Raw genomic sequence first — 12,244 nt, forward strand, 5'->3', positions numbered from 1 at the left:
GGATACAACTTGCTATACGACCACCTCAGCAAACTGTGTAATTTTTTTTTGGGGGGGGGGGAATGGGGGAGGGTATGAGCATTTTACGCTTGTATCCGTCCTCCTCTGCACGAGCCCCTTCGTGTTTATGTATAAACCCAATGACTCACAGTCCAGCATTATGGAAATCCTATTACACCAGAGACTATAGTGAGCCCGGCTAGAGCACAGATCCACCCGTTACCACTACAAATGATTCAGTCATGTAGAGCCGGGGGGGGAGGATTTATATGAAGCAGGGGGAAATGCATAATGATCCAAGTACACGGGATAATGAGGGAATTTGCTATAAATAGTTTTTTTATTTCAAACTTTTCTGCAAAAAAATAAATTAGACATAATAGAGTTGTGGTAAAACAAAAGTACAAATGTGACAGAATAATTTAATAAAAAATAGTTATATAATACATATGTTGCACACATCTTACACGGGATCACAGTGCCGGTCATATGGACGCATCAGACAGTCTGTTAGTGATCCTGAGACCAGTGCATTCAGGATCTGCATTACAATTATCCGGAGTGAAACGGATGGTTAGAGATGAATTATTGGGACTCTGAGATCTGAAGAGATTTATGGCGGCTGGTTTATTTCGGCTCTGCCCCCCCCCCCCCCCCCCCCTTCCATCCGGGTCCTGCTCATATAAACTCTACACATCCGTTATATGATCCTTTACCATGTCTGAATCTCTGAAACTGGGGACTGTATATTAAAAGACTAAATTAGTGAATAGGAGCATCTTACAGCCGAATGATACAGCCACGACTATGTTCCCACATCTATAGGTCCAGCGCTAGTCTTATAACGTCCTGCAATGCTGTACATGCTGAATAATTACATGACCGATTGTCCATGTAACTTGGTCCCAAATGAGGCCCTCTTATTACAGACACAGGATCAGAGCAGCCAAAGGCAACTTGTGGCTCGGCCGGCCTCCATTGTGGAACTACAAGGCACAGCAGGCCCTGCCAGCCAAAGCGTCTTCTACCAGAGATACCCACACGGGTCGCTATTATGTGATCCCAGGCGGGAGGAAGTGGATCATCACTTTTTGTTGGAAAACTGTGTAGCAAAAATCCTTGCAATGCGATTGGCCTCCTCTTTCGGCAACTGGGCTGCTGTCATCCTGGGCACTTCCCGGGGGCGACGTCGAAAAGGGATTCCTTTACCGATCTGTGCCTCATTTTCAGCCTAAAAAAAGAGGAAATCTTTGTTAATTGAAAAAAAAAAATTAAATAAAATGTAAATACCTTATATAATACCAAATTCTGCCACACTAAAATATATATATATATATATATATATATATACATATATATATATATATACACACATATACATACACACATATATACATACATACATATACACACACACACATATATTTTTCCTTCTGTGCACTTCCGTCCATCCGGCTGTACACACACTCGCTGTGTTGATCAGAACGGTGGCGGTCTTCCAAGTCACCTGCTGTTTTCCCGTGTAATATATATAGGAGCTCTCTCTGTCCGGTACGCAGACATTTTTAGACCAATTTTTGCAGCATCACAAGTTGGAGTCCTAATGACACAGGGAGAGGAAACCTCACAAAGGAGCATCTAGCGGGTTCCCTAATGTCATCGCGGTACAAAGTCAGTGCTTTTACACACCGAGTTACTGCCGAGACTCGCAACATGCTCTATATATGACCTGGCACCAGCAGACTGGATGGCTCACCCGGGGAGGTCTTCTCTGGAGTAGGTCACATCATGCTCATGAATTAGGGGGTCACCAAGATCATTTTCAGGGGCTGGAGAGTACTTTTACAGGTTATATAAGGCGGATCTACCCTAGTATCGGGCAGTGGGACTGACAAACAGTAGGTGGAGATGGAGGAAGACCGGAGGCACTGACTGCTGCTCGGCCACCCATGTGCTAACTGGCTCCGAGGTGATTCTGGTGGCATGACGGGACTGTCGCTGATAGCAAATGTCCTCCATGTATTGGTGTCCTGCGTGTCCTCTGTATAATGGTGGTTACTCAGAATCCCGACAGGTTTAGGACACGGAAACTGGTCGATCGCTATCATAACCCTCTCCAAAGGGCCTAAACCCAACTTCCCCCTCCCCGCACCCTAACTCTCCCACCTTAGTGCCTAACCCCTAACCTCGCTGCTTTCCTTCAGGATGTTGGTGGTCGGGATTCCAGGGCTGGGTTTCTGACGGGTGTCAGGATTCCGGCATTGGCATTCTGAGCACCGGAATCCTGGGGTCTGTATTATGACCGCATCCCACTGACAGCACCTGGCCACCATCTTCAATGTAGGTTTATAAACGTCCAGAGAGGGACACGAGATGGACAAAAAATTCTGTTTGGCAGACCGGGTTAAAGAAGCCCTTTCTGTCCTCCCTGCGACGATCACAGCGCCGGTGTGTAAGGAATCGCAGTGACGCCCATCAGTCTCCGTGTTAATGTTATGGGTCATTTAACCCCCTGGCTGCTGAACTGGCAATTTTTGGGCTGATATATTGTCAGTAATGATGTATGCAGCACCCACACAAGTTATACCTCGTTTTCTGTCAGAAGACTTTCAATTTCCGGAGAATAGCGTTTCTTATACCTCACATCGCAAAACGCCCAGAAAAAAGTGCTTTCATCACTGACAGTGAACACAAAGTAAACGTGTGTATTTACCACCACTAAGAAATGCCCTGTGGTACCCATCCTGGCAGTAGTACACGTTTCCCACACGGCGTAACGCCGGATTACACACGCAGGTTTACATAATAAACTCTGCACTTGAGGACAATGCGATATTTGTACTTGAATGAAACACATAATGGGCGCATTCTGATTTGGGAGCAAAGCAGATGGTACAGTAACTCTGCACCTAGACAAACCATGCTGCAATGCCAGGGGGGCACACACATGTTTTATTTCTGCATACAGGGTAAATACCAGCTGCTTCTGCATGTAGCCCACAGATGCTGGACAGCTTTATACTTCCACTGCAGGTTAGATGTGAGCTAGAACATGTCCCTCCCGAATCTAATCTCTCTGCACATCTTAGACAACCTACCACAATACATAAGGGGACCTCTGTGTCTGAAAGGGGAAATGGCGACCACTGGCTTCCCGACTGTCAAATCCCAGCAAGGTACTAATGACAGGCGTCGAAATCCCAAAATCATTAGACCTACGCCGGGAGCCTGACGCCCAGCATACCGAACGAAGGTAAGCCGGGCATGGACAGCCACGTGGGGGGGGCTAGGTTTTTGGCTCCCGGGGGGGACTTAGGGTTAGGCACCCCCGGGGCAAGGTTAGGGTTAGGCAGCCCCCCCGGGAGACTTTAGTTTAGGCTGCAGGGAAGGGGGGGTTAGGTTTAGGCACTGGGGGGGGGGGGGGGAGGTATTACATACTGATCCCTATGAAAGATATATTGGTGCATGTGTGTACGGGCGACCACCGCCTGCCTGTACACTGGTTGCAGGGATCGCTGACACCGACATCACAACTGGGCAGGCAAATTTAAATGCAAGCCCAGTTGTGATGTCAGCCCAGACACACAGGGGTATATTTATTATAATGATGGTTTTTAGAAGTGGAGATGTTGCCCATAGCAACCAATCAGATTCTAGCTATTATGTTCTAGAAGGTGCTAGATAAATAAGCAGAATTTGATTGGTTGCTATGGGCAACATCTCCACTTCTATAAACCCGCACTTTAGTAACTATACCACCCAGGGCGGTTGATTAGTAAGTGTGTATAGCTAACCAATCACTGCTCTGATTGTGGATCAGTCAGCAGATCAGTCGTCCTAGTGCATACCCTCCAACATGACCCGTTCCATTAGGTACAACATGCTCTGCTCCTGGACTTGCCACCTGATGTATGATTGCAGTCACCTGTGTTGAACTAGGTAATAGATGAGACAGGTGTTTCAGCTCAGGTGTCTGCAATCATAAATTAGGAGGGAAGTCCAGGAGCAGAACATTTTGTACCTAATGGAACGGGTCATGTTGGAGGGTCTGCTAGTGTGTACCCAGCATAAGAGGGAACATTGTATCAGAGAGGGCAGTCCCCTGTTTCATACATAGGTGCCCCCCAGCGTGTAAGTGCCCCTTCTGCACATGACTGCTAGGGGTAATAGAGAAGAGGGGATAGTATACTCTACCAGCCGGGTGACAGGGCGGGACGCCGCAGCCGGGTGACAGGGCGGGACGCCGCAGCCGGGTGACAGGGCGGGACGCCGCAGCCGGATGACAGGGCGGGACGGTGCAGCTCAGCAGAGCTTTATCTGACAGGTCTGGGCACACGGAACAAGGTGAAGGTGATGTGGGAGTAAGCTGGCGATGACGGGGTTAATGGGCACGTACAGTAGACACAGCTGCAATTGAGTAATATCAGATCCCAAGGCTCCTGGTACATCACCAAATTAGCTGCTAATATCAGCACCGCCAGCCAGACTGAGCCGGATCCTGATTATCACTGCCTGACCTTTGTACACAGTCCCACACATTACATGGGAAGCACGCAGAGTGCAGAACACGCAGACGTCATGTAATGCTCCGCTCACAGGACACAGAGATGACATGACACTATAGAGACCGTGCTGTACCACTCACATATACAGGACACAGAGATGACAGGACACTACAGAGACCGTGCTGTACCACTCACATATACAGGACACAGAGATGACAGGACACTATAGAGACCGTGCTGTACCACTCACATATACAGGACACAGATGACAGGACACTATAGAGACCGTGCTGTACCACTCACATATACAGGACACACAGATGACAGGACACTATAGAGACCGTGCTGTACCACTCACATATACAGGACACAGAGATGACAGGACACTATAGAGACCGTGCTGTACCACTCACATATACAGGACACACAGATGACAGGACACTATAGAGACCGTGCTGTACCACTCCCATATACAGGACACAGAGATGACATGACACCATAGAGACCGTGCTGTACCACTCCCATATACAGGACACAGAGATGACATGACACTACAGAGACCGTGCTGTACCACTCCCATATACAGGACACAGAGATGACATGACACTACAGAGACCGTGCTGTACCATTCACATATACAGGACACATAGAGGCCATGACACTACAGAGACCGTGCTGTACCACTCACATATACAGGACAGAGATGACAGGACACTATAGAGACCGTGCTGTACCACTCACATATACAGGACACAGATGACAGGACACTATAGAGACCGTGCTGTACCACTCACATATACAGGACACAGAGATGACATGACACTATAGAGACCGTGCTGTACCACTCTCATATACAGGACACTATATAGAGACCGTGCTGTACCACTCCCATATACAGGACACAGAGAGGCCATGACACTACAGAGACCGTGCCAAACTACTCACATATACAGGACACTGTAGCGACCGTGCTGTACCACTCCCATATACAGGACACAGAGAGGCCATGACACTATAGAGACCGTGCCAAACTACTCACATAGGATATATTACCTGTTATATACATACACCTTCATCTCCCATAGTGCAGGACAATGTAGATATATAGGATACAGGACAGTATACAGACAGGCCTAATCCCCTCACATAGGGTATATTACCTGTTATATACATATACCTACATCTCCCACAGTGCAAGATGATGAGGATATATAGGATACAGGACAGTATAGAGACAGGCCTAATCCCCTCACATAGGGTATATTACATGTTATATACATACACCTACATCTCCCACAGTGCAGGATGATGAGGATATATAGGATATAGGACAGTATAGAGACAGGCCTAATCCCCTCACATAGGGTATATTACCTGTTATATACATATACCTACATCTCCCACAGTGCAGGACAATGTAGATATATAGGATACAGGACAGTATAGAGACAGGCCTGGTCCCATAACATAGGGTATATTACCTGTTACATACATATACCTACATCTCCCACAGTGCAGGACAATGAGGATATATAGGATACAGGACAGTATAGAGACAGGCCTAATCCACCTCACATAGGGTATATTACTGAAGTGCCGTAAGTCATGGGATAGCGGTATGTAAAGGTAATGGTAGGTGGCGTCACTGTACTGTGACATCTTGGAAATGCCCAGACCTGTATCGGTTGTAATCTGACATCTCGTGAGTCAGATGAACACCGGCTAGGCTGCTCATGGCAAGGCGTCGTGAATTACTCGAGTTCGAACGGGGCATGATAGTGGGTGCCCGACAAATGTGACAATCCATTTCCGAAGTTGTACAGACATTCAACATTCTTCGATCTACGCGGTCACGTGTGTACCGGGAATACCTAATGAAAGGCATCACCACCCACTATGGACTGTGCAGTGGCCGACCAAGGGCGCTCAATTATCATGATCAGGGGCATCTGGCCAGAATTGTCCATGGTAACAGACAAGTGACACTGGCTCAGATCACATCCACATTCAATGCAGGAGGCACCAGACGCATACCCAGCAGGTCAGCGCAGCGTTCTGTAGTTACCATGGGATATGGGAGCAGAAGATCCACCAGAGTGCCTCTGTTACCACTACGACACCAGACACAGAGCCTCACCGTCACTAATTGGACCCTGGAGGATTGGCAACATGTGGTGTGGTCCGATGAGTCACGGTTACAGAGGTTTTGGGCTGATGGTAGGGTTCGGGTGTGACACAGACCCCATGAGGCCATGGACCCCAGTTGTCAACAAGGTACCATGCAGTCTGGCGGTGGTTCCAGGAGTGTGGGGGGCAGTGGATACGGATAGAAGGAGTGTGGGGGGCAGTGGATACGGATAGAAGGAGTGTGGGGGGCAGTGGATACGGATAGAAGGAGTGTGGGGGGCACTGGGATAGGAGGAGTGTGGGGGCAGTGGATATGGATAGAAGGAGTGTGGGGGCAGTGGATATGTTTAGAAGGAGTGTGGGGGGCACTGGGGATGGATAGAAGGAGTGTGGGGACAGTGGATACGGATAGGAGGAGTGTGGGGGGCAGTGGATACGGATAGAAGGAGTGTGGGGGGCAGTGGATATGGATAGAAGGAGTGTGGGGGGCAGTGGATATGGACAGTAGGAGTGTGGGGGGCACTGGGGATGGACAATAGGAGTGTGGGGGCACTGGGATAGGAGGAGTGTGGGGGGCAGTGGATATGGATAGGAGGAGTGTGGGGGGCACTGGGGATGGACAGTAGGAGTGTGGGGGCACTGGATATGGACAGTAGGAGTGTGGGGGCACTGGATATGGACAGTAGGAGTGTGGGGGCAGTGGATATGGATAGGAGGAGTGTGGGGGGCAGTGGATATGGATAGGAGGAGTGTGGGGGGCAGTGGATATGGATAGGAGGAGTGTGGGGGGCAGTGGATATGGATAGGAGGAGTGTGGGGGCAGTGGATATGGATAGGAGGAGTGTGGGGGGCAGTGGATATGGATAGGAGGAGTGTGGGGGGCAGTGGATATGGATAGAAGGCGTGTGGGGGGCAGTGGATATGGATAGAAGGCGTGTGGGGGGCAGTGGATATGGATAGGAGGAGTGTGGGGGGCACTGGGGATGGACAGTAGGAGTGTGGGGGCACTGGATATGGACAGTAGGAGTGTGGGGGCACTGGATATGGACAGTAGGAGTGTGGGGGCAGTGGATATGGATAGGAGGAGTGTGGGGGGCAGTGGATATGGATAGGAGGAGTGTGGGGGGCAGTGGATATGGATAGGAGGAGTGTGGGGGCAGTGGATATGGATAGGAGGAGTGTGGGGGGCAGTGGATATGGATAAAAGGAGTGTGGGGGCAGTGGATATGGGAAGGAGTGTGGGGGGCAGTGGATATGGCTAGAACAGGGGTCAGGGAACTTTTTTACCTTTTACCCCAAAATATATTTAGATACACCGAAGTTACCCCCTTGATTTGAAAGGAAGGAAATCATATAGTAGTGCCCCCATATAATGCCCCTATAGTGCCGCTTGTACAATATTCTATATTATACAATGATTCATATGCATGCCTGGCTGTCCATCCATTACCCCCAGGAATTTCATTTTTACCCCATGTGGGTTAATTTACCCCTGTTCCTCAACCACTGGGATAGAAGGAGTGTGGGGGGCAGTGGGGATGCATAGTAGGAGTGCGGAGGCACTGGGGAAGGGTAGAAGGAGTGTGGGGGGCACTGGGGATGGATAGAAGGAGTGTGAGGGGCACTGGGGATGGATAGAAGGAGTGTGAGGGGCACTGGGGATGGATAGAGGGAGTGTGGGGGGCACTGGGGATGGATAGGAGTGTGGGAGCACTGGGGATGGATAGAAGGGGTGTGGGGGGCACTGGGGATGGATAGAAGGAGTGTGGGGGCAGTGGGGATGGATAGTATGAGTGGGGGGCACTGGGGATGGATATAAGGAGTGTGGGGGCAGTGGGGATGGATAGTAGGAGTGCGGAGGCACTGGGGAAGGGTAGAAGGAGTGTGGGGGGCACTGGGGAAGGGTAGAAGGAGTGTGAGGGGCACTGGGGATGGATAGAAGGAGTGTGAGGGGCACTGGGGATGGATAGAAGGAGTGTGGGGGGCACTGGGGATGGCTAGAAGGAGTGTGGGGGGCACTGGGGATGGCTAGAAGGAGTGTGGGGGGCACTGGGGATGGATGGAAGGAGTGTGGGGGGGCACTGGGAAGGAGTGTGAGGGGCACTGGGGATGGATAGAAGGAGTGTGGGGGGCACTGGGGATGGCTAGGAGTGTGGGGGCACTGGGGATGGCTAGGAGTGTGGGGGGCACTGGGGATGGCTAGAAGGAGTGTGGGGGGGCACTGGAAAGGAGTGTGGGGGGCACTGGGGATGGATAGAAGGAGTGTGGGGGCACTGGGGATGGATAGAAGGAGTGTGGGGGGCACTGGGGATGGATAGAAGGAGTGTGGGGGGCACTGGGGATGGATAGAAGGAGTGTGGGGGGCACTGGGGATGGATAGAAGGAGTGTGGGGGGCACTGGGGATGGATAGAAGGAGTGTGGGGGGCACTGGGGATGGATAGAAGGAGTGTGGGGGGCACTGGGGATGGAGTGTGGGGGGCACTGGGGATGAATAGAAGGAGTGTGGGGGGCACTGGGGATGAATAGAAGGAGTGTGGGAGGCACTGGGGATGGATAGGAGTGTGGGAGGCACTGGGGATGGATAGGAGTGTGGGAGGCACTGGGGATGGATAGGAGTGTGGGAGGCACTGGGGATGGATAGGAGTGTGAGAGGCACTGGGGATGGATAGGAGTGTGGGGGCAGTGGGGATGAATAGAAGGAGTGTGAGGCACTGGGGATGGAGTGTGGGGGGCACTGGGGATGAATAGAAGTAGTGTGAGAGGCACTGGGGATGGAGTGTGGGGGGCACTGGGGATGAATAGAAGGAGTGTGGGGGGCACTGGGGATGAATAGAAGGAGTGTGGGGGGTACCGGGGATGGATAGGAGTGTGGGGGCAGTGGGGATGAATAGAAGGAGTGTGAGGCACTGGGGATGGAGTGTGGGGGGCACTGGGGATGAATAGAAGGAGTGTGAGAGGCAGTGGGGATGGAGTGTGGGGGACACTGGGGATGGATGGAAGGAGTGTGGGGGGCACTGGGGATAGATAGGAGTGTGGGGGCACTGGGGATGGATTAAAGGAGTGTGGGGGGGCACTGGGAAGGAGTGTGGGGGGCACTGGGGATGAATAGAAGGAGTGTGGGGGTTACCGGGGATGGATAGGAGTGTGGGAGGCACTGGGGATGGATAGGAGTGTGGGGGCACTGGGGATGGGGGCTGGTCCTTTTGTGGCAGGGCTGAAATGCAGTGGAAATGTTGTTTTTGGGATAAAGGGTCTGATTCGCACGCAGCTATCAGCAGCCAAAGTATGTAAATCCCGCAATCACTAACAAGACATTAGCACGCCCACTATGTCTTGTCGTGTGATCGCGGTATGAAATTAGACGCCCACCAGCCTGACACAAGTCGCCCACTTTCCCTTAGTAACATACGTCATCTCCAGGATGTGTATTAAACAATCGGTAACATCGAGTAACATCGGACCCATACGCAGCACTTGTGGCTGACCATACCCTACCACAAGCACTGCGAGTGCTGCTGTGTGTAATTCAGCCATGTGACGTGTACGCTGACGATGCGTCTTAATTATGCACGCCTACGGCATTACGACGCTCGGACACGCCTACGTTCGCACCACCACACCCCGTTTCCATTGACCACCCCCTGTCACCGCCCACCAACGGCTCGTCCTGTCACTCATGCTTGCGGGGCATCGGTGTACTGCGTGCGATTGCTTCCCGATCGCAGTCACTGGTTCGCACACCCGTACTGCGTCTTGTACGCATGTGCAGATTGCAAACATCGGCAGGCTACATGCGAACGCAGCCTTGTGACCGGGTCTGAATCAGGCCCTAAGTTCATTGTCATGGCACAGAGGGACTTTGCCATTCATCTGATCACTCTCCATGACAGTCTGGAGTATATGCAATCTGCCATCATAGACACTTGCCTGGCATGGGCATAACACCAGGCTTATCTTTAACTGACATGGTTATCATGGTCAAAGCCAGTCAAAAACACCCACTATGTCAGAGGGACCTCCTGGTCCATCTACACCCTCGACCCCCCTGCTTTGTGTCCCAATCACTGCTGGCCACAGTGATCAGGACTCGGCGGTAACCCCCTCTTGCAGCTGCGGCTGCTGCTGAGTCCCGATCACTGTCGCCAGCAGTGATCGGGAAGCCGGATTCATCCCCTGCCTGGCGCGGCTGCAGTGCAGCAGTGACCTTCCAGATAAACAGCAGCTGCGGCTCCTGGAAGCCGGCCGCGGCTGCTGCTGTGTGTACTCGGCGACGCCCCCACCTTCCGCTCCCGGCTACCGTCTGGGGATAAGCCCGTCCCTCCTTCCTACCGGGCACAGCCAGCAAGCTCTGCCTCCCATGTTCTGCCTGATCACTGCTGGCCACAGTGATGGAGCAGCAGAGTCTGTATGTATATAAAATATATATTATATATACACCACATGCATAAACACATACACACGCACATGTGTACGTGTGTGTGTGTGAGAGATATATATAACCATCTATCATATCACTGCTGGACCCCCCGCCGCAGGCAAAACCCCTTTCCGGCTTATATGCCGCCGGGCCCCACATCCCTGATGAGGATGCCGCCAGATCCCTGCAACATAGCCGGAACCCCAGTCTACGCTGCCGGAAATACATACACACATTATATATGGGATGTAGTTATGTGAGAATCCTGACAGCAGAATGCCGGCTAGGTCGAAATACCGACGCCTCTCATAATCTTGACGCCAGAACGCAGAGGACGACATCCCTTGAAGAAGTCTGATACCCAGACGAAACGCGTTGGAGGCTCCTCTTACCCTTCATGAATTTACCATTATTTTACCAGATAATCTTTTTTTATTCAATTCTAATACATGTGATGTTTTATGTATTTTATGTCTGTTTTCTTGAAGTATTACGTTCAGTACTTCATCACTGAATGCTAACCCTACCTCATATGCCTAGAATTTGTCTTAAATAAATTGTCTTTTAACACTTAAGTTATTGTATGATCCATTTGTCACCTATTTTTATTCGTATTTATATGTATACGTACATAAGTGGGTGCTGATACTGCTGCACATTAATATAGGGGTTGAAACTCTTTTATACACCCTGATTGCGTAATACACTTTATTGTATAAACATTGTCTTTTGTATAAATAAGGGACGGAGGTCAGATCCGAATAGTAGATATATGTACACAGCGTACTCTGATAGTGATATTTCATGATGTACTTGTCTTGCACAATGCACTTTATGGTATAAATATAGTTTATTTTCCAAATACAGAGTACACTGAAGGTATTTTAGGTCTATTATTTACCATAGTTTTGCACTTTGAATATAATTTCAATACTTCACATCTATTTTTATATACACATTAGTTATACAAGCACATTGGGCGCTCTAATACAGTTCTAATTATTGCATGTTTTACTAGCAACAGATTACCGGGTTGCAGTCAAAAGTCGACCGCCGGCTTCCCGACTCTCAAATCCCGGCAGGGACTAATGACAGGCGTCGAAATCCTGACACCTATCATACCTATGCCAGGAGCCCGACGGCCGGCATACCGAACGAAGGCAAGACGGGTGCGGACAGTCACAGGTGGGGGAG

At 50.4% G+C, this 12,244-nt stretch overlaps 1 protein-coding gene across 2 annotated transcripts in view; it reads right to left on the minus strand.

Moving 5' to 3' along the window:
- Positions 1 to 402: 402 nt before the first annotated feature.
- C2CD3 (C2 domain containing 3 centriole elongation regulator) overlaps positions 403 to 12,244 on the minus strand; it is a 96,526-nt gene continuing 84,684 nt past the window's right edge. For both annotated transcript variants that reach the window (XM_088445841.1, XM_088445840.1), the window contains one exon: positions 403 to 1,231. In XM_088445841.1, the coding sequence (XP_088301967.1) occupies positions 1,085 to 1,231 (147 nt within the window). In that variant the 3' untranslated portion in view covers positions 403 to 1,084. The remainder of the gene's footprint in view (positions 1,232 to 12,244) is intronic.

The sequence above is a fragment of the Taudactylus pleione genome, unplaced genomic scaffold, assembly GCF_031769625.1.
Source record: "Taudactylus pleione unplaced genomic scaffold, aTauple2 ptg000390l, whole genome shotgun sequence".
Classification (NCBI taxonomy): Eukaryota; Metazoa; Chordata; class Amphibia; order Anura; family Myobatrachidae; genus Taudactylus; species Taudactylus pleione.